The sequence below is a fragment of the Diaporthe batatas genome (genome assembly GCF_019321695.1).
Source record: "Diaporthe batatas strain CRI 302-4 chromosome Unknown Contig00026, whole genome shotgun sequence".
Lineage (NCBI taxonomy): Eukaryota > Fungi > Ascomycota > Sordariomycetes > Diaporthales > Diaporthaceae > Diaporthe > Diaporthe batatas.
This window is the reverse complement of record NW_025408573.1, coordinates 38,976-61,996: the sequence shown is the minus strand read 5'-3', so window position 1 is coordinate 61,996 and position 23,021 is coordinate 38,976. Positions and strand designations below refer to the sequence as shown.

Sequence of the window (23,021 nt, the reverse complement as noted above, 5' to 3'; positions counted from 1 at the left end):
GCCTTTGACATCCTAGATTGACGACAAGACATATAGCAATTGCACACCAAAGCTGGAGAGAATACATGCACCACCCGTCGAATGCCTTGACTGGCGCGGTATGGAGCACCCGCCCCCGCCCAAGAAAGGGCCGGGGGTTCACATCACACCCATACTGACGATTTAAAACAGGTTGTTGCCGTCTACATCGCAGGGGAAGCTGTTGGTGCTCTTACACAGACAGCGGTTGGTGACAAGCTCGGCCGAGTTCGTTTCATGGAGTTTATGTGCGTAGTGGTAACGATAGGCACCATCGTCCAGACTGCGTCTGTGAACATTGGAATGTTCCTGGCAGGTCGCGCCCTGGCAGGCTTCGCGGTCGGGTGAGTCCAACTTCATGCCTGCGTTTCGTGACTAGTACTTACACAGGCCTCAGAGGCCTCGTGGGAACCGTTCCGATATACCTTAGCGAGATATCACCACCTGCGCATCGAGGCCTCATCGGAGGCATATCGGGGTGCGGAATCAGCTTCGGTACAATGATGTCGAACTGGGTGGGGATGGCATGTGGATACGCGCCGTATGGGCCTGTCCAATGGCGTCTTCCGCTCGGGATTCAGATACCCTGGGGTGTGATCCTCATCATCGGCCTGGCTACTTTCATGCCGAATTCTCCGCGCCAATTGATCAGGAATGGAAAGGTTGATGAGGCCCTACAGGAGTTCATCAAGATTCGGCGTGATCTGCAACCTCATGAGGCCCAAGATGAGTTCGTACTCATGCGCTCCCAGATCGAATTTGAAATGGAGAGAGAAATGAAGTCATACAAGGAGATATTCAAATTGTTTAGGCACCGAGCCCTGGCGTAAGTTTCCTAGAGCACTGCTTCGGCTGCATACAATGCTGACAAAGAACCAGATCCATTGCCGTCCAGACAATGACAAGTCTGACGGGGGTTAACGTTATCCAGGCTAGTCTTTCCATACAGTGCCAGTGGGCTCGTTGGTCCAAAGCATAGAAGCTGACTCTTTATCTCGGGCTTTAGTACTACCAGAGTCTGTAGCCATCGCTGTTGGCATCTGGCTGGAGAAGTGCACTGACCGGTGAACCATCTAGCTATCCTATACAAATCTTTGGGCATTGGATCGACTTCCATCCTTGCTCTGGCAGGTGTTTACGGGACCATTGCCTTTGTATCCAATGTCCTTACGACGCTATTCCTGACAGACCAGTGGGGTCGAAGGAAGTAAGCTTATAACGTTATCCCTCGCATACAAAACGTTCTGATGGGCTAACTATTAGTAGAATGATACTGGCCGGTCTGAGTGGCATCATAATCGTTGAGATATACGCCGCTGTGATGCAGAGGGAATTTCAAAACACCAACAACAGGACTGGAAAAGGATTTGCTGTTCTCGGCATATACTTGTTCGTCATTGTTTATTGTCAGTTTATGCATACTCTGGGAGCCCGAGAAACTTACAGGAGCCGAGGCTCCAATCAACCAATGGTTAGCTGACCTCGTCTGCAGACGGCATGCTGAACAGTACGACGTGGCTATATGGAGCTGAGATTTTGCCCATTGCGTTGCGAAGCAAGATAATGGGACTTGCTGCGGCATCTCATTTCATTGTGAATGTGGGAAGTAAGTATAGAAGCTGTACACCGATCCCGAGCTCATTATTGGAGCCTTGTGGGCCGCTCGCTAACGCACCGCTGAATTCTAGTCACCGAGGCAGGCCCTAGTGCCTTTGCAAATATCAAAGAGAATTACTACTATGTCTTTGTCGGCTGCAGCCTCTTCTTCTTGGTTGTTGCATATTTCTACTTCCCGTAAGTGCACTACCCACCCACCCACAGATACTTGAGGCTGAACGAGATATTTTTGCAGTGAAACAAGACGGAAGACACTGGAGGAGATCGCGGCCGCCTTTGGTGATAAGGTTGTGGTTCTTACAGATGCAGAGCGAACATCTCCAAACCAGCCTATTAACGGTGTCCTCAAGAACGATGTCGATGAGGTGGAGGCCGGCTTCACGGGCGCTTCAAACCACAGGGAGTAACGAACGTGTGCTGGCTGCCCAGGTGAAGACAGTACGCAAAAGCCCCTCTGTTTGGTGTGCCGAGTTCAGACTTGCTTGACACATCGCAAGTCAATGGCACAGGAGATGCTACAACTCCGGCACTCTGCCGTTATCGACCAGGGATTGGAGACTGAAGCAATGCCCGCCAAGGAATTGATAATCTCGAGAATGTATGGTCAATAGACTCAGATAGTTCATTCATCTGCATCAAAGCCTGGTGGGATTCTTTATCGCTTTGCTCTCTCGATGCCCACATGCAGCGCCCAAGAAGTACCTGCACTCACATTCCAAGGTTGGCAAGAGAATCAGGTTCAGGGCAGATGTTCTCGTTTCCCTCCTTCTGTGGTCGCGATTGAGCCCCGTCAACTGATGCAACGAGAATGTCTAGCTGGAGCAAACATGCGCGCATGCAGGAGAGGTCGCGGCTAACCTGATCAGCTACTGAATGTCAGTTAAGTGGAGCAGTTCAGGGACACTTCTTACCCCGGTACCGTCACCGGCTTGAGATGACAACATCTCTAGCGCGCCGGATCATGCAGAGTTTATCCGACCGAAATGCGCCTTTCCGAGTTAGGTGTGCACCAGGTACCAACGCGTTAGAAGCCTGGCTGACAGATAATCTCGATAAGCTACTCCGAGGTATGTACAGGAGTTCGGAATTCGGTCTAGCCGCGTCAGCACGCCATTAGCTTACGCCGTTATCAAATCCTACACGTTGGTGGGTCAGTGACAGCTCATTGTACGCCCAACTTGTTGTCTGTGATTGTGGTAGCAGGTCTCTAGTATTTGAGCTTCGGAACCTCGATTGACAATCCGTCAACGTCTGACCGATCTTATGCTGGGCGCAAAAGGGGTACTTGCTTCTGCTGTCTGAGTCTGGGAACAATCACGTTCCATAGATGTTGGTGTTTGTTTCTTCTAACAGCAGCCCATCACAACTCCCCACTGATCCTACCTTTATCTCACGGGCCCAAAATGCCCTTCTCCACCGGGGAGGGCGGCTTGTTCCAGCTCGACCAGGAGAGCTTCGACTTCAACGTGCAATTTGAACAAGTCTTCTTCTCTATAATTCCGTCTGTGTTGTTTATTGCTACGTCGCTGTGGCGAACACTATCACAGGCACGGAAGCCTACAGTTGTGGACGCCCCAATCTTCCAGCTCGTGAAATTGGTAACAAGAATCTCAAGAGCCATTCACATGCGCAAGTGCTAACACAATCGCCCAGTGCACCATCACGACCTATGTTGGCCTCGAGCTCTCCCTCGTCATCTTGGTCGCCGTTGGCTCCTTCCATGTCACCAGCGTCTTTATAGCCTCATCGGTCCTCAAGCTTGTCTCCGCCTTGTTCATGATTACTCTGAGCGTTATTGATCATAGCAAAAGCCCACGGCCGTCTGTCCTCTTGAGCAGCTATTTGTTCCTGACTCTGCTACTCGATGCGACGCAGGCAAGGACATTGTTTCTCTCATCGGACCAGAAGCCTGAGGTTACCTACAGCAGTATATTCTGCGCTGCAATTGCTCTGAAAGCCGGCATATTGCTGTTAGAGGCGCAAAGAAAATCCAAATGGGTCAGGTGGCAGGATGAGAAGGAGCATAGCCCCGAGGAGACCAGCGGCATTTTCTCCCTGGGTATCTTTTCTTGGCTCAACACGCTATTCCTTGACGGCTACAGAAAGATCCTCACTGTCAATGACCTCTACCCCCTCGATAGTACCTTAAACGGCAAGGTTCTGCATGAAGAATTTTCGAAGAAAGTGGATTACTCTAAGCTTAAGGGCGACAAATTTGGCCTGGCGAAAGTTATAATGCGCACATTAACAGTGCCCCTGCTGCTTCCAGTTCCTCCTCGCCTGGCCCTTCTAGGGTTCACATTCTGCCAGCCGTTTTTTATTGAGAAGCTCCTTGAGCATCTTTCTCGGCCGCGCGTCGACAACAACATTGGCTATGGGTTTATTGGAGCAAGTATCCTAATCTACTCAGGCATTGCTATCTCTATGGCTTTATACAGGTATAGTGCCACCGAAAACATATTACTTTCAACTTTTGATCTCGTCAACCACTGACAGGAGCATAGCTATTTCCACCACCGCATGCGGACTATGATGCGATCCATACTTGTCACTGAAATCTTTATCAAGGCCACACAGGCCCGTATTGGCACCTCAGACGATAGTGCTGCCCTCACTCTGATGAGTACGGATATGGAGCGAATTATGATGGGGTTCCGGTCTTTCCACGACATCTGGGCCTCTATACTCCAAGCTGCTCTGGCAGCGTGGATGTTGTACACTCGGCTCGGTGTAGTCTTCGTCGTGCCAATGGGGCTTGTTGTGGTCTGCTTTGGGGGGCTGACAGCACTCGTAAAATTCACAGGGGACTCGCAGAGGGCCTGGATGGCTGGAGTGCAAAAGCGTGTCGGCTTGACCGCCACCGTGATTGCCAACATGAAGAACCTCAAGATCTCGGGCCTATCTTCTGCAGTCAGAGACTTCGTGCAGCAGCTACGTGTCGATGAATTGGCGGCAGGGGGACGGTTTCGCAAAATCGCGATCATCGCGGCCTTGCTTGGCTTCACGCCGCTGCTAATCAGTCCACCACTGACCTTTGCATTCGCTAAGAGGACTTTGGACGCATCGACAATGTTCACAAGCCTGTCGTATCTCTTGCTCTTGACCAACCCGCTGACAACGGTCTTTCAATCTGTCCCCCAGTTCCTCTCGGGACTCGCTTGTTTGGGCCGCATTCAGGCCTTTTTGGAGTGCGAAAATCGCCATGACTTTCGCCAAGTCCTCGCTGATATCAGGTTGGACTCAGAGAAGCCGGCGTCAAGCTCCGAAGCTGTTGGTGCACCACAGTCTGACTCACCTCACCCAATCGTCATCAAAGACGGGAGCTTTGGCTGGGAGGCTGATAAGTTCGTCTTGCGGCACATCAACACAAAAATCTTGAAATCCTCTCTTACACTTGTCGTCGGCCCTGTTGGATCAGGAAAATCAACATTTTGCAAAGCACTGCTTGGTGAGATTCCCTTCAGCAAAGGGAGCGTCACCTTGAGTACACGGTTCCCCCACGTTGGCTTCTCCGACCAGACGGCGTTCTTGGCGAACGGATCGATACGAGACAACATCATCGGGTTCTCCACATTCGAAAATCGCAGATATACCGAAGTGATTGAGGCTACAGCATTAGCCTTCGACCTGGCTACGCTCCCACAAGGCGACAGGACAAACGTTGGATCTGATGGAATTACTCTATCCGGTGGACAGAAACAACGTGTGTCTCTGGCACGAGCTCTCTACTTGCAGTCAGACATGTTGGTCCTTGATGATGTGTTCAGTGGTCTCGACGCAGATACAGAAGAGAAGGTCTTTCGTGGAGTGTTTGGCCCAGACGGGCTGCTCAGGAGGCGAGAGTCCACCGCGGTGCTATGCACTCACAGCATCAGACATTTGCCCGCAGCCGACCACATTATAGCACTTGGAGACGGCACCGTGATCGAGCAAGGAAGCTTCGAGCAGCTTATGAGCAGAAAAGGATACGTACAGTGTTTAGGCCTCAAGAGTTCCTCAGAAAGCGATGTCTCGTCCCAGGATCCTAGTGGTCATCAAGATCTGGAAGCTCCTTTGCTCCATTTGGCGACTACTAAGACATCCGAGCCAGCTCCTGCTGTGGATGAAGCGCGAAGGGCTGGCGACAAGACGGTTTACAAGCATTATTTCAAGAGCATGGGCATCGTATTAGCATCTTCGAGTTTGTTTTTCGGTGCTCTTTGGGGTTTCTTTACAAATTTTCCGACCATCTGTGAGTGAATATTACGCCTCAACAATGGGGCTAGGACTGATACATTGGTTTGGAGTTTCATACTTTCGAAAGCTAACGTTAGTGGTGCAGGGCTCAAGTATTGGTCTGATGATATTTACTCGGACCATCCGACACGCTCCTACGCCTACTATGCTGGAATATATGGTCTACTTCAGATCTGTGCTATGATATCGCTGCTGCTGCTCGGGATTGCGCTCTTTGTCGTCTCTGTGAAGAGAGCGGGCGCCAACATCCACCGAGATGCCTTGCGTACGCTCATACAAGCGCCATTGGGATTTTTCACCAAGACAGACACCGGAGTGGTGACGAACCTCTTCTCCCAAGATCTCAACCTGGTAGATACGGAGTTGCCAAACTCGCTACTGAATACATTGTTCTGTGTAAGTCAAGAGCACGCAAGCACACTTTGAGCTCTCAGTGGTTCCCTCAATGACCACATTCTCTCCTATCCGGCAGGGGGGGGACCCGGTAGATGACGAAGTCAGTTGAGCGTAGCTCGACGATCTGACAAAATGCCCATAGGTCTTCCAAGCCATCGGACAAGCCGCAGTTATGCTCACCTCTTCTGGGTTCTTCGCAATTAGCTACCCGTTCCTCGGCGTGCTGCTCTATATCATACAGAAATTCTATTTGAGGACCTCTAGGCAACTTAGGTTGCTAGACCTCGAGGCAAAGAGTCCTCTCTAGTGAGTTAAACATACGGAACGCTGTCATAATAGGAGACGCCAAAGCATGCTAATCTATATTTATACAGCACGCATTTCCTCGACACTGTCAAGGGTATTACTACTTTGAGAGCTTTTGGTGAGTACGACATGGATGTCGCTGTTACACATGTTTTCCAGTGCCCGATGCCGCGGTATTCTCCAGCTGTCACTTGCTAATTAGTGCCCTTAAACTACTGCTAATATTGGGGAAATGTAGGCTTCATTCCAGACGACATGCAAAAAAATGTGTATTTGATCAATACGAGCCAACGTCCGGCATACCTTCTCCTGATGATTCAATCTTGGCTCGGCCTTGTTCTTGACCTCATGGTGATGGTGATGGCAACGGTGCTGACAACTTTGGCTGTTCGCCTCCATTCGAATTCGGGGTTTGCCGGTGCATCCTTGGTCTCCCTAATGAGCTTTGGTGAAAACCTTTCTGGCATCGTGATATTCTATACCCAACTCGAGACTTCTATCGGGGCCATCGCCAGACTCAAAACGTTTAGCGACAGCGTCAAGCCAGAGGACAGGGATGAAGAGAATGTTACTCCACCTGAGCAATGGCCATCCAAGGGTGTCGTGGAGCTGAAGGGCGTGTCTGCTGCCTACGAGTAAGTCTACTATCCGTCCTTCTTCTCTTTTCCGAAATCGGATTGGTTGCTAGCTACTGACGATTCGGACAGTGTGGGAGATCAGGTAGACGAGAAGCCAAGTCTAGCCCTCCGCGACGTCCACCTCAAGATTAGGTCGGGCGAAAAGGTGGCTATCTGTGGCCGTACCGGCAGCGGAAAGTCCAGCCTGATTGCACTTCTCCTCAAGCTTCTTGATCCGACCCCAGAGACCGCAGCCCAGTTGGAAATTGACAGCACGCCACTTCGAAGTGTAAATCGCGCTGCATTGAGACAGCGAATAATCGCGGTCCCCCAGGAAGCTGTGTTCCTACCGGATGGGTCAACCTTCCAGGCCAACCTGGATCCATGTAACGTTTCCTCTGCCAACGAATGCAGAGATATCTTAGCGGCGGTAGGTTTGTTGCAATTTGTCCAAGAGCGGGGCGGGGTGGAAGCAGGCATGAACGCAAGCACCCTCAGCGCCGGACAGCGACAGCTGATGTCGCTCGGTCGGGCACTCTTGAGGCGTCGGATACGGGCCAGAAATCTTGGCATGGGGTTGGATGGCTCCGAGGGTGGTCTCTTGTTGCTGGATGAAGTCAGCTCCAGTGTGGACCGTGAGACGGAAGGTGTTATGCAAGAGATCATTCAGAAGGAGTTTGAGGGGTATACTGTCATCGCGGTTAGCCATCGACTAGATATGATCATGGATTTTGACAGAGTTGTCGTCATGGACACTGGGGAGGTCGTGGAGGTCGGGAATCCGATGGTATTGGCCGAGGAGGCAGATTCTAGGTTTGGTGACTTGGTGAGGGCCGGATCCAAATAGATAGAAATGCAACCAGAGAATATTTAATGATGCTATTTGGCCTTGACTGAGATTAGAAATTAGAACAACCCCATTCCCGAGCCACAGTATCGTATTCGTTTGATCTGACTAGACTCGGGCTACCCTAGGGTACTCTCCAGATGTCCGATGCAACAGACCAGAAGACTTTCATCCCTGTCGGAGCTCGGCAGCTTCGTCCTTGACGCGGAGGAAGCCTTCAAAATATTGCTGCAGACTGTCGAAATCGTCCACATCACCTGCCCAGGCGACATATTGGTCGGGCCGAACAACAACAACACAGCCACGTTCCTTGTCAATACCATAGTTTTTGTATGCATCGCCAAAGCCTTCGTGATAGCTCTCGTCATCGACAAATACCTTTTCATAATCCCAGCCTGTAGACTTGTCGAACGGGTGGAGGACTTCGGGGAAATCTCTCAATAGTTCGGTTTCAGTACGCCTGGATGAGTGGATCGTGAGAACCTCCACAACGCTGTCGATGGGCGCCTCGTGTGATTTTCCACGACGGATGAAGCTTTCATTCGCGTCTAGGCGCGCACAGAATCGATCAACTCGCGCTTTCTGGCTAGCTTCGAGTATATTGCCAGCAAATAAGACGACCCGGAAGCGGCCATCAGCCTTGAGCCGTTCTTGAGAATGCCAAGGCCGAGCGTCAGCCTGGTTCAGAACCTTGAAACTGTTGAAACGCATTCCAACTGGGAGACCAGTGGCAACAGATGGGTCCGAGGTATTTTTCGCGACGAGCTCGCTGGAGCCGTACTCCACGGACAGCCCGCTTGCGAACATATTCCCTTTAAGGAAAGCGTCCTTGAACTCTTCCATGGAAACTCCTTCGGCGTCCATTACATCCTTTGCAGGCCTCCCTGAGAAGAGGCGACTGAAGCGATGGTCAAAGTCGATCAGGTCTTGAGCCACCTGTCGCCGTTCACTTGCATAGGTGGAAAGGATTTCTGGTTTTGCAATCCCCTTCGAGACAAGAGCGATCTTCCAGCCGAGGTTGAATGTGTCTTGCATAGACACATTCATTCCTTGGCCAGCCTTGGGTGAGTGCGTGTGGACTGCATCTCCAGCCAAAAAAATGCGGTTGTGCGATGAGAAGTCGGTACCCACGCGTTGACCGATCTGGTACGCAGTCCACCAGTCACAATACTCGTACTCAAGCTTGTATGGCTGTATAATTTTCTTTGCCGCACCAAAAATTAGTTCCGGGGTGATCTTGGAGCGGTCCGCCCGCCCGGTGGCGTCTGGTGCCACCTCCTTGAGCTGAATATAGAGTCGTACAAGCTTGTTCTCCCGGGGTATCACCATGAGACTGCCATTTTCGGCCGAGTGGATTGCACAGCGCATACGAATGTCAGCTGTACATGTGGAGTGCTGTTAGTGACGTTGACGCATGAGGAAAAGCCTCCGACTACTCACGAAAGTCAGTTATGGGGATTATGTCCATAACGCCCCAGATAAAATCTGTTGCCTCACCCTGGAGCTCAAACCCAAGTTGCCTGCGTGTCCAGCTTCGAGCACCATCGCACCCCAGGACATACTTTGCGTGCACGGTCTCTCTCTCCCCGGCCCGAGAACCATGTTGGATCAGCTCATTTTCGTCATCTTCGTGGTTCAGACTGCTGCGGAACAGCCCATCCCCAACTTTGCTGCCGCTGTTCTGTTGCTCTGGCGTGGACTCCTCCTCGGAGAGATGTTGTAGCTCAATCTTGACCGGGTACGCATCTTCATCCTCAAGCTTTGACTCGTCTATACTCAGTGATGCAGGCAGGACGGCGCGTTCGACTTTGATGCTGTCGTTTGAGTACTTCCTGATGTTGTCGAGGAAGAACCGCTCAATACGGCCTTGGTGTAGCACAATCTGTTGGAACCGAGACAGTCCCACGATCGTGTCCGGAATTCGATCAGAACGCCGGATAACCCCGTCTTGCCCAGGGTTCTGCAGTCAAAACAAGGTCAACACGGCTCCTGACACTCAAAGGTCATCTCAGCAAAAGGGCACAGGCCCGCTCAATCGCACTTACCCACATGCAGATCTACCCCGAGTCAGTAAGCTTCCACAAGTACAGTAATTACCACTTATGGGCGGGCTCGTTACCTAGGTATCTTACCTCAATCATGTGGTTGGCTTCCTTCCAGGCCCGGTCGCCAAAGCCAAGGCTGTCGAAGATCTCCAGACTGCGGCATTGGAGCCCGTCCGCTTGGCCGGAAAAGATTTTTGCGTTCCTCTTGTCAACAATTCGCGTATTGACACCGCAGTGGGCCATCCACGCAGCGGCCATCAACCTTTGGCCAACGACGATGTCAGCTACTACCTGGGCCTTTGGCCTCTCTACATACGACCATGTCAGCTTACCCTGCTGGGCCTGCCCCAATGATGAGCCTAGAGCAAAGTCAGTCGCTGATTGATCAATTTTCTAAGATGCAACAGCTGGGCTGTTACTGACACGTCGATGTTTGATTCTATGCCAGCACCATTCGCCTGGCCAGGAGTGGGGCCATGGGAGTTTGTGTTGGTAGCCATGTCTCTTCGGCCTCACCAGACACCGAATCACCAGCGTGATTACTTTGCTCTTGATTTGGTGAAAGCAGTCAACCTTGACAGGTGATGTATGTCGCGAGTCTGGCTGGCTCGCTCCCAAGCAGCGGGGTCGCAGTAGTATTGGCAAGACTGACGTAGCCCAGGGTAGTGGACCTCCTCTTTCACAATGCGGAGATTACAAGTGGATGGATCTCCAAATTTGTGTCTGGAGGCCGGCAAGGGATGATTGGAGACAATATGACGCCCGGCCTCGGCCGGACTATGCGACTAATATTTGCAACCGTTGCACGCCTATACGATTTTGGGGCGCTCGAGAGTGTCTGGGGTCACGACGCTCGAGGTCCCGCTCAAGATGGTCAACGACGCAGTCCTCGGCCCGCTGCTTAATATCGAGGAGAGCGGATATTCGTACCCGCAAAAATAGATAGTACACCCGGTATTAAAATAAGTATATAATTTAATTACTAACTTAATTTAAATAAATAATATAATTAATATATTAAACTTTAAATTTTATATTTTATTAAACTTTTTATAAATAAATATAATAATATTAAATTAATATTATTATAAGTTTTATTATTTAATTTATTTAAATATTATAAACTTTTTATTATAATATATTAAAAAAGGTTAATTTTAAATAATATTTTATATAGGAAATTATTAAGTTAAATTAAGTAAAATTATTTAAAAACTATTATTTTTAATACTTTATTTTTATAAATTATATTAAATTATTTATTAATATCTTTAATATATATTTATAAAATAAATATTAAATAAATAATTTAATTTTATTAGTATTAAAAATAATAAAAGTATTTATATTAATTATATACTTTTTTAAAATATTAATAAAAGTATAAATTTAATTATAATTTTAATATATATTTTAAAAATTTACTAACTTTAAATATAAATATTAATATAATTATCTAAATAACTTATTAACGTTAATTAACGTAGTAATTATAATAATTAATTTAATAATTAATTATCCTTTAAATATTAATAGTTTATAAACTTATACTATTATATATATTAAATTAAACTTATAAGGCTTTTTATAATATACGTGAAATATTTCAATAGTAAGACTTAATAGTTTTCCTTATTATCTTTATAAAACAATTTATTACGACTAATGTATGATGAATTACCTAAAGTGTAGATGTAGTGTTGGCCGTAGCCCTAGGTGAGGCCCTCACAGCACTTAGGTAGCCCATATAACCGTTTCATACTGTCTCTCGTGCATCAAGTTGAATGCAAAGTCCTGTAAAATGTCTTTGATGCCTGAGATCTTATCCCAGTAACCTTGGAAGATCAATGCTCTCCAAGAGCGTCCCCTTTCACTGGCTCATAGTGAGCCCAAAAAAACAGCATCGCGGGCGACCCTAGCCCGATGTCCAAAACCGATCGATCAGCAGCAAGTTCCGTGTTAGGCTTCACGGCATTCCGTGTCATGTTGCCTCTAAGCAGCGGAATGTCAGTCAAATTCCTTCGCCTCGGCCTTATATGTGGATCACCCTCATACCTTTGCATTTGCGCCTGCATAGTACCTATGCCACGCACTTCTCGCAGTACTCTGATCCCCTAACATCAGGCTGGTGCCACGTGATACCACCCGCGCCGCCAAAGGGTATGCATTCCCCCCACGGCTTTTTCTTGTCCTTAGCCACCTGGCACCTTTTCTTCTTTGTCTCGTAATTGGCATTGGTGACACTTTGGCACGTCTTGTTTGCGCACAACTTTCTTTGTGTCTGTACTTCACACATGCTTGCTGTCTCTCTCGGTTGCTGCTGCTTGAAGATGAATTATTTCTGTAGGGTGTGCTTGAATCGTTCTTAGAATTTATCTCGTCGAATCTGATTCTCTTAGGGTTCTTGGTTTAGCAGATAATCGTCTTCTTCAGTGCAAGTGTTGCTTTGACGTGTGTGGTCTTATTGATTCCAGTGGCAGGTTGTTGGAGGAGCTCCTAGCTACTTATAGTGGAATAAATATAGATGACGTTTGAATCACTCGTAAATGCATACACGCTCATCAGCCCACTATGACTTCTATATGGGATTGACTTGTAGCGTGCACAGCCCGCACACCGGAGTCACAAAGCCTTCCCCTTGTAGTGTGTTGTAAGAAAGCTGGCATGCAATGATAAGTCTTTCACTGGTTTCGTTCTCATCTTCTCAACCGCACTAAACCCTTTGGACCCATGTACTTAATTGTGAGAAATTTGTTAATCACTGGAGTCAAGGCCGCAGTGATAAGATAATTCTATAGCTCACCTGGGGACTCCCTTAATGAGATGATCGTGAAGGCCACGGCAATGATAATGTCTAGTCTGGCGTGCGTGAGGACCGCAAAATAGGGGCTGTACTATATAGAATGACCCTAGAAATGGGTACTGCACGGGTCTGCATTGGTGAAGAGGGGCTACACCGGCGGAGCTCGCTCAGCTTTTTGTGGTCACCGGCCCCGAGTCACACACCTTAGTGACACTGGCATAAGAAAAAGGTGTTCCATGCTAGTTAGATAGCTGCCACATGTCTACAAACATAGGTAAGGCCGCCTTGGATGGTCACTCATTCATTAAAGTCACCTAAATCTTCAACGCTAGGTGTCTCCACCTGAAAAGGCTCATTTTACACACAAATCCCCAACCTGGACTTTCACTTCTCAACACAGCTTTACTAAGTAAAAGAAAATTCTATACATCTAGGCTTTAATATTAAGTAACTCTATTAAATTCCTAAAAATACCTCTTTATTAAAATATAATATATTAAAATATAATATATTAAAATATAATATATTAAAATATAATATATTAATATATTAATAATTTTAATTAATTTATATTCTTTATATAATTATATATATATTTATTATTATTTTAAGTTTTAAATTATTATTTTTTATAATATATTTAAAATATAAATAATCATTTAATTTTAAATTTATATACTTTTATATTAAAAGTCTTTTAATATTTTTATAAAACTTATTTTTATTTTTTATAATTTATTATAATTTATATAATTATATTATTTCTTTATAATATAAAGTTAAAAGATTTATAATTATAATTTTTAATTAATTTTTATTTAACTATTTTATTATATTATAACTTAATTTAATCTTTAACTTTATTTAAGCTTTTTTAAGCTTTATAAAAGTTTTTATTTTTATAAATATAAACTTTAATTTAGAATTTTTAAATTTAAATTTAAAATTCTTATAAATTTTAATATACTTTAAATTACGTTTATAATCCCTTAACTTCTTTAAAAATATATTAACTATTTTAAATAATAATAACTTCTTTTAAAATAAAAATTTATCTTTATATAATTATAAATTTCATTATTAATAACTATTTCTTCTTTTATTTATAGTAGAGTTATTAGAATTATAAACTTAGATATTATATATAGTAATAAAGTGTGGTTACTTTATTTAGTTATCTTTTAATTTAGTAGTATAATAGGTTAAATAACTACTTTTAAGTAGTTTTACTAAAGTTAGAACTTTTAAAGGAATAATAGCTTTTATTTTTATTTATTTTAACTAACTTATATTCATTTAAATTATATAATAATATTATATATAATACTTAATAATATTAAAACTAACTTATAATTTATAATAACTTTAACTTTTAATATATTAATATAAAAGGTATCTTTTAATAATAAATAGTATTATAAATAATAAATTATAAAGTTATTATAAAAGTTTTATATAATAAACTTAATTAAATTAATTTTTAAAAGATATATTATATTTTATTTTTAAAACTTTAATTATTTACTATTAATTTAATAATAAAATTAAAAAAATATAAATAGTTTATAATTTTTAATTAATTTTTATTTAATTATTATATTATATTATAATTAAATTTAATTTAATTTAAACTTTTAAACTTTTTTAATATTTTTTTTTAAAAGTTAAAATATTACATTTTTATAAATATAATATATTTTAAATTAAATTTATAATTTATTATTTTTAAAAATATATTAATTATTTTAAATATTAATAATCTTTTTTAAAATAAAATTAAATTTTATATAAATATAAATTAAATTATTAATAGTTATTATTTTTATTTATAATAAAACTATTAAAATTATAAACTAAAACCTTTTATTATATAATTTTTAAATAATATATTATAATATAATTAAAATTAAAGTAAATATAAATTTAATTTATAAATTTAAATATATAAAGTAGATTTTATATTTAATTTTTAAACTTTAATAAGTTATTCCTTACTTTATAAAAAGAAAGAGTTAAAGTATTTAAGTTACTTTATAATTTTATAATAGCTAATAATATCTACACTTATTTATTTATTAAAGGAAAACTTATAATAATAAATATAGTAAAAACTTTAATAAAGAAGCTAACTTTTTAAGTTAGTTAGAGAGGGTAGCACTAATAAAAGTTAAATTTACACCTTTTATATACTTAAATAAATAAGGGCGGCTTAACGTTTAACTACTATATTATAATACTACTATTAAAATTATAAACTTAAATAATAAAGTATAATTATTTTAGTTAAAGTTATTTTTAATTTAATAAATTATATAATAAATTAAGTAATTATTTTTAAATAATTTTATTTAATAAATATTTATTTAAATAAAATTATAACTTTTTTTAAAAAAAATTATTTTTATTTATTTTAATTAATTTAAAAAGTTTAAACTATATAATAAATTTAATATTTATATATAATATTTATTAATATTAAATTAAATAATTTATAATTTATAATTATTTTAATTTTTAATAAATTAATAATATTAATTTTAAATTAATTAAATATAACTTAATATATTCTTATAAAAGATAAATTTTACTAATAAATAATATTATAAATATAATAAATTATAATTATATTATAAAAAGTTTTATATAATAAATTAAATTAAATAAAGTTTTAAAAAATATATTATATTTTATTTTTTTAAAGCTTTAATTATTAATTTTTAATTTAATAATAAAATTAAAAAAATATAGATAATTTATATAATTATATTATTATAATATAAAATAAATCTTTAATAATAAAATAATATTTATTAAAACTATAAGTTAAACGTCTATAAAACTAACTAATAGGTCTATATACTCTACTTATCTTATTAGCCTAAGTAGCCTCCATACCTCTTATAACACGGGATTATAGCTTTACTACCTCCCCTATACTATTCCTTAAGTAACTTTAGTTTTAAATTAATAATTCTTTATAGATAATTTAAGCCTTCTTTTACTATAAGTTATAAGAACTATTTTAATATTTAAATATTTAATTATTTACTTTAATTTAATTTAAAATATTAAAGTTTAAATATAAATATAATTAATAATTATTTATAAAAAGAAGTTAATTAAATATATATTTATAATAATATTTATAATTTATAATAAAAATAATTTAAATTATTTAAAAGATTTATTAATTTTAAATTATAATTATATACTATATAAAAATATAAATAAATTAAATTAATAAAATAAAATAAATATATAAACTTATTAATTTAATTTTATAAATAATTAAATTATAATATTAATATAATTATTAAATAAAATTAAGTTTTAATTAAATAAAAAATAGTTTTTTAAAATATAAAAATAAAATAATTATAATTATATATTTAATTATTTAATAATTTTATTATAAAGTTTTTAATTTATTTAAAATAAATATTAAATTTTATTATTTTTAAATATAAAGTTTAAAAACTTATAATTTATTAGTATAAGTTATTATATATATATATATATAAAGAGTAGTTTAGTTAGTTAAGTTAGATTATATAGAAGGGAGGAAACTAGGCCTAAAGGGTTAGCGATAAGTCCCTCATTAAAATCTACTAACTAGAGTTATATAACCTAAACTATCTACTAGTTATAATTACCTTTATTCTTATATAATTATAATCTTTTTAATTTTCTTTTATTTAATTAAGTTTTATATTTATAATTTTATAATTTTATAACTTTATATATTTAAAAATAATTATTTTAATTTAATTCTTTAATTAAAATTCTTTTTAAACTTTATTAATATTATTAAATTAAACTCTTTAATTTTATTAATTTTAAACTTTACTTTAATATTTAATTTATTTATATTTAAGTTAATAATCTTTTAATATTTCTATAAATATATTAATTATTTTTAATTTAAATAACTTTTATTTAATAATTAAATTTAAAAGTTATATTTATTTAAATATAAATTTAATTATTAATATTTATTTTTATAATTATAAAACTATTAAGTTTATATATTTAAAACTATTTATAATAATTAAATATAATTATTTTATTTAATTAAAAGATTTTAAATATATATATTAAAATTATTTTAAATAAAAGTAAACTTAATTTTAATAAATTAATTAATTTAAAATCTTCCTTTAAATAATATTATTTTAATTATATTAATAAATAAAGTAAGTTAAATAATTACTTTTAAATTATCTTATAATAAAAAGTTATATTACTTAGTTTTAATAAATAATTATACTTTTAATAAACTAAAATTAAAACCTTTAAAGGTATAATAACTTTTATCCTTATCCATTTTTCTAACTCACATGCAAGCGTCCCGTGTCATCAGCTTACCCAGCTCACCGGGGCCCGTAAAGGTGTGTATGCGAACTGATAATGGTGGTGTATACCGATGCGGTGTCATTGGATGGTAATGCAGATGGCCTTGCACTCAGCAGCTGCGAGTTTGAAGCGCCCTTCACCTGTATCCTGCCGTCGCGCTTTTCTGCAAGTTCATGCAGCTTCCTGGCCAACGCGGCGGCCATGTCGACCCTCGCTCACGTGTCTACCCTAAGCGACGGCAAAGGTACTGATTGGTCGCTCAACCCACCCTGACGGCCTGAGCATCTCCTGTCATCATGACCCCAGGGCACACTGTTTCCGAGCTCGCTAAAAGGTCCGTTGGATCGTCATCTGCTTGTACGCCACTCTCGTCTTAACGTAGACATCACTTGTGCACCGGGTTCGAGAAGTAAGTAATGGGACATTTGTCACAACCCTATACATGCTTGTGATAGTCTGGAATCAGACCGTGAGATCTTGACACATATGTCCGTGAGTGTTTTGAATGGCGTGTAAGATGCACATTGCACGACGATCAAGACTTTCAACGGTGGAGGCGGCAGAGAGGCGCCGCGTACGTTTTATATGCATTGGGATTAGTAATAAAACAACTTGAATTATGCTGAATAGAGTGATCGCACCTTTCTATATGTTTAAGGGGTAAAAGAGTCTTCCTGAGGAAGTAATTCAATATGAGTGTGAAAACGAATATGTGAGGAGCATGTTATTCATTTTAAGGTGATTTGATTTTCAGAACGAGGATCTACTTCACGTCGTATTAGGCATTTGGTAATGCTGTTAGTTCACGGAGCTGCCCGCTTCAATGTTGACAAACAAGCGACGCAGCACGAGCGATTTCAGTGGGTCCTGAGATTAATGTACGTATTTTGTGGGTGTGGCCGAAACTGAGTTGTATGCGTTTGTGTTCTTTAGGTACTGGTATATAAAGCTCTGTCTAGAACCGATGGCCAAAGGTCAGGCAGTGAGCTATGCCATGATCCTCGCCAGGTGATGATACCGTCCGGCCTCAGAAGAACCGCCTCATTGCCGTCCAACAATCGGGCCCATTCTCCGGTAGGCTCTGTCCAGCAGTCTCCTTTATCAGACTTGCTGAGCCGTTCCATGTGCACCGTGCGGGCCTCGAGAGAGCTCCAGACAGGCTGTTCGTCAACCAGCAGCAGAAGCTTGCCCAACGGAATGAGACCTCGGAGAGGTAGTTCCTGGCCACCCTTGTAGACCCAGACGTGGGGAAGGTTGTGCCCCGGTATTGTGGATGGCAACAAAGCTTGTGACATGAGATTGCCATTTTCAAGAAGATGGGGCGCGTGGTCTGCTTCGGTTGCACCACCTAGGCCCGGGTAAAACCAGCCGAGCTCCAGACCAGGGGCCTTGAATTCAAGGTCAAGCACTTTGGAGGCCTGCTCGACCGCTGATCTTCTGGTGGCATGGTCTGGGTGCGACTGGTCAAAGTATGCCATTATGGCGGATCGATTATCCCTTGGGCATTGCTCGGGTTTGATGCCGAGAGCTGCATCCATAACCAGGGCGTGGCTGCGTAGGTTGTGCAGACTCGATTGTCCAACTCTGTGTCCCAGAGGGCGCCTCTCTGTGTCGTAGCTTGTGAGGAGCTGGGCATACTTTTCCTCGTCTTCCAAGGCCATTTGAAGCTTCCAGACGAGGTTCTGGGCGTCTTGGATGCCGGTGTTCATCCCCAGCGCACCCCACGGAGGGATCCTGTGCGCGGCGTCGCCAGCCAGGAAAACCCGGCCCTCTCTATATCTTCCCGCCGACACAGCCTGGACAGTCCAATGGCTCAGGCTTATGATCTCCACAGGAAGGTCGCCGAGCTTGAGCGTTTCCCTCAGGCGCTTGAGCATGTCTTCGCGCTCAAAGCGCACCGGATCATTCGGGGCTTGAGCACAGGCGAACACCCATTCCTCGCTTGCCTCTGCTTCGAGACTATCAAACGGCCACGGGCCAATCTGATACAAATATCCGGTGCGAATACTGCCTCCAGCATCAGGATGTGAGAACCAAGTAATGAAGTTGCGCGGGTCTGGATGCCGTTCGCGAATTTGTGCGCGGAAGTGCACTGATGCCATCTCGAGGATGTCGCGCTCCCCTAACCAGCTGATTCCCAGCTTGTTTGTGATATCACGCCCTCCATCCGCCGCAATCACGAAGCGTGCAAGAACCTCACTCGTAACACCGGTCGCCCTCTCCAGCACCTTCAGCGCAACACAACTACCCCGCTCTTCCAAGCCTGTAACCTCAGACCCGAATTTGAGGCTTCCGGGACTGAGACTTTCGGCCGTACTAACCAGCAGCGGCTCCAACCGTATCTGCGGCAAAATTTCGTACCTCGCAGGACTGTGCCTCTCGTACTCGTCGGCATACTGCCCACCGCCCCAGGAATCCCGGCTCCAGATCTCGCGACCGTCGACAGCGTTGCCGTCTTGGTTCCCGAGGCTCGTATACCAAGCCGTGCGGGACTTGACGTCGTCAGGGCAGGCAACCGCTCGTATTTGATCATAGACTCCCATGAGCTGGAAAATCTCGGTGGTTCGCTGGTTGATCCCGCAAGCCTTTGGGTGGATAGATGTGCCCGCATGTCGCTCGAGCAGGACATGTGGGATATTGCGAAGCGAGAGCAAAATGCTTGCACTCAGGCCAACCGGACCACCGCCAATGATGGCGACAGGATGCACCGTTTGGTCAGATGAGGCAGACATGATATCTCAACAGGACATATGAAGGCAAAGATTACAGTTAGTAGATTGAGAATTTGATTGTCTTGTCTAGAGCGTTGAAATGGGACCGGAGGTTGACTTCAGCAGAGGTCGGGGTGTAAGTATGCGGCTGAAGTTCGGGCGGGCAGGTCACACTTCTGGCTCGCGACTCGGAGTTTAATTGGCCAAAAAAACACGCAAGCAGTACACAGTAGGCTTATCTGAAGGCCATGAACTATTGATCGAGCAAAATTTCGGCCGACTATGAAAGAATCGAGCAGGTGGGATCCTAGATCACTCACCTGGGCACTGATAGACTCAACTCAAGTGCTTGTAACACCTATTTCACACAAACATGGCCCTTGCAAGCAGTCAGTATCCTCCACATATGCACTTTTTCCTGATCAAATTCGTAAACTGGGGCAATGTAGAGAATCACACAGCACGCAGTGGCCTTTCACGACTTGCACAAGCTCTTATTTGAGCCAGAAAGGAATTTGGAATTTGTTAGAATATGTACAAAGGAAGAGCACAGGAGCACTATCTATGCACAACTCAGCCCAACCCAGACAAGCTGAAACAAAATGGGTGGCCCGAACCACTGACTAGGTAACGTGATGGTGTTCCCAGACAGATCATAGAATCAGCCTATGCACTTAGCAGCCAACCTGGATAGCTGTATCGAGTAAGTTAGCGTCTGACAGCACGAGACCGGTGTGGGATAGGGACGCACCATTGGCGTACAGCGCGTAGCTGTCAGCGTTGTTCAGGCTCTGAGCGGACGACAGCCCCTGGATGGCTTGGTAGCCGTAGCCGTTATCCTGTGTGCCCTTGATCTGGGTCAGGTGGGTGGTCTCGTGAAGTGTGGTGGTGGCCTGGTCCTGGGCGTGGCACTGGGTGCTCAGCGCAGTCAGGGCGCTGAAGTACAAGTCGCAAGAGACCATGAGGCTACGGGAGGGGATTGTGTAGGCGAGGACGTTGCTCGAGCAGTAACCGAGCGTGTCTGTGCAGTACTGGGTGCTGACACCCGACGTGGTGCTACCGCACTCGGTCGCGACCTTGTTGAAGACACCGGCGACAGTGCTGCGGGTGGCCGACGTCGATGATTTGAAGTACTCGGTCAGCTTGTCCGCAGAGCCGTTGGTGGCGGCGGCGGCGGCCTTCTGAGCCAGCGAAGCGCAATTGCTCAAGGCAGTGCGCTGCGCGGTCCCACGTGTTCCTGTGCAGTCGGACTGAACCTGTGTCCGCTTCAGGTTCTCGTGAAAGTCACGGCGGACCTTGGCCGCGGCAACTCCATCGACGTGGTTTGCCAGAACGTTGCTGTCGAAGGGCACCGCGCCATCAATGCTGGTGCTGTCCGCGGACGCAGTCAGGAATGTTCCGCGGACAAGGAAGTCAAAGTCACCACCGGTGCTGAGATCATGAACCTCGGCAGGGTCGAACTCGGCCTCGACACTCTCACCGGCGGCCAGTGTCTGGAAAGCATCCTCAGCCACGTTGCTGGTCTGGAGCTGGAGACGAACGCCATCAAAGGCAACCTGGTCAGCTGGATGCAGCCTGTTAGCTCATCCGTGCGGACAAAAACACTGTTAATGCAACAGAACCCATCATACGTGTAAAGGGCAGGTCAAGCGTTCTCGGCAGGTCGTACGAAACTGCCGTGGCATGATGCTGGGCAGAATCATAGACCACGGCCCCGCAGTATCAGAGAAACACTTGGTGCATCTCGCGACAAGGGTTGCTGGGTTCAACCATGACACAGGGAAACGGAAACGTACCACCAGAGAAAATCTCGGCCTTCTCAACGGCAGTCTGGTCCAGAATGGAACCAGTCTTCATCAGCTTGATGGGCTCAGAACCAGTGTTGGTGACAACGGCCTTGACTGCAGAATTGCCAACACTCTGGATCTCAACCTTCAAGGGGCTGTCACGCCTGGTGACCTCCATCGGGACCGCAAGAGCGGACGCAACAAAGGAGAGGCCGGTGAAGAACTTCATGTTGACTGATGGCTACTGGTTGAAACAGATACTGGCCAAGTGAAGGATATGCTTGCCTAGGTGAAGGTGCCGAGGAAGGAATGTGAGGTGAAGGAAGGTATGGGATGGTAAGATCAGATGATGGAGTCTGGGTGTTGTCCCATTCTTTATATTCAATTCTCCCGCCGCCAGAGAATATCTGTAAGGCGTGCGTACTTTTATTTGAGTGGGTGGTTAAACCTCTGACATAGCGAATCTAAGCCTGAATAGGGGAGTGACATAGAAGCATCGCCCAAAACACGGCAAGGAATGCGCCCCAAGCCGGGCGGGAGTCACAAATCAGGAAGCTGTGGCCATTGTGCACAGGGTCCTGTGGCGGCTAACGGTGCCATAAATGACGGTGGCGAGCTCCTGCGGACATTTTGTGAAGGAGTGCAGATGGTCTCTCGGGGAAGGGGCTGCAGGTTGTGGAGTGTCAGTGATATTGCGGAGGCGTGAACGGGATGTTTGGATGTCGGGAACTATAGAGAAGGCGACTTGATAGGACGAATATGGGCTGCGTTTGTCATATACTTCAAGGGTGGCCCCTGTACGCATATAGGGTCAGTGTTAGGAGGCGGACCAAGGTCGCAAGAAGCCAAGCCTCGCGATCTCTTTGACGCCTTGGAAGGGGTGAAGCTTTCTTGGGGAGTAGCAGCTAGTCTCCAGTGCCGGATTGGCATGCATGTGCATGATTAGTGTAGTTACGGAGTAGCTGCTCGTAGTGGTAGGGTTTGGGTGAAGGTACTTGACGATGAGGGCAGAAGAACGCTGCAGCTGAAATGTCGAAGGCCTCTGCGCCTGGGATGTCGACGAGATCCCTATCTCGTGCGACATGCTGAGGACTGATACCGATTACCTTGTGCCCCATGACCTGCACCCATCGCAGGAGCGACGATGCTTGTTTCAGCACGGGAATACAATATTTCATTCACAGAATGTTTTACCAATAATAAGCTGTTGTAATTTCTCTTTCCTGTGGTTGTATCCTGGCCGGGCCGAATTGCTTTCCGAATGAAGAAGGCATCGTAAGGCAGA

General features: G+C 43.2%; 3 protein-coding genes across 3 annotated transcripts; 1 reads left to right on the top strand and 2 right to left on the bottom strand.

Annotated features, from left to right (window-relative positions):
* The first annotated feature begins 2,843 nt into the window (after positions 1–2,843).
* KVR01_013396 (uncharacterized protein) lies at positions 2,844–8,055 on the top strand. The gene is made up of 8 exons (XM_044790864.1): positions 2,844–3,233; positions 3,289–4,073; positions 4,140–5,866; positions 5,957–6,267; positions 6,410–6,573; positions 6,642–6,691; positions 6,812–7,208; positions 7,281–8,055. The coding sequence occupies exons 1-8, from the start codon at positions 3,039–3,041 to the stop codon at positions 8,035–8,037; spliced, it is 4,386 nt and encodes a 1,461-aa protein (XP_044637658.1). The 5' UTR covers positions 2,844–3,038; the 3' UTR covers positions 8,038–8,055.
* A 10,112-nt stretch (positions 8,056–18,167) lies between these two features.
* KVR01_013377 (uncharacterized protein) lies at positions 18,168–19,970 on the bottom strand (the record flags this gene model as incomplete). Its single annotated transcript, XM_044784741.1, has 1 exon — positions 18,168–19,970. The coding sequence occupies one exon, from the start codon at positions 19,968–19,970 to the stop codon at positions 18,168–18,170; it is 1,803 nt and encodes a 600-aa protein (XP_044637639.1).
* A 653-nt stretch (positions 19,971–20,623) lies between these two features.
* On the bottom strand, positions 20,624–21,965 carry KVR01_013330 (uncharacterized protein; the record flags this gene model as incomplete). Its single annotated transcript, XM_044794287.1, has 3 exons — positions 20,624–20,643; positions 20,701–21,513; positions 21,746–21,965. The coding sequence occupies 3 exons, from the start codon at positions 21,963–21,965 to the stop codon at positions 20,624–20,626; spliced, it is 1,053 nt and encodes a 350-aa protein (XP_044637592.1).
* Positions 21,966–23,021: the final 1,056 nt, after the last annotated feature.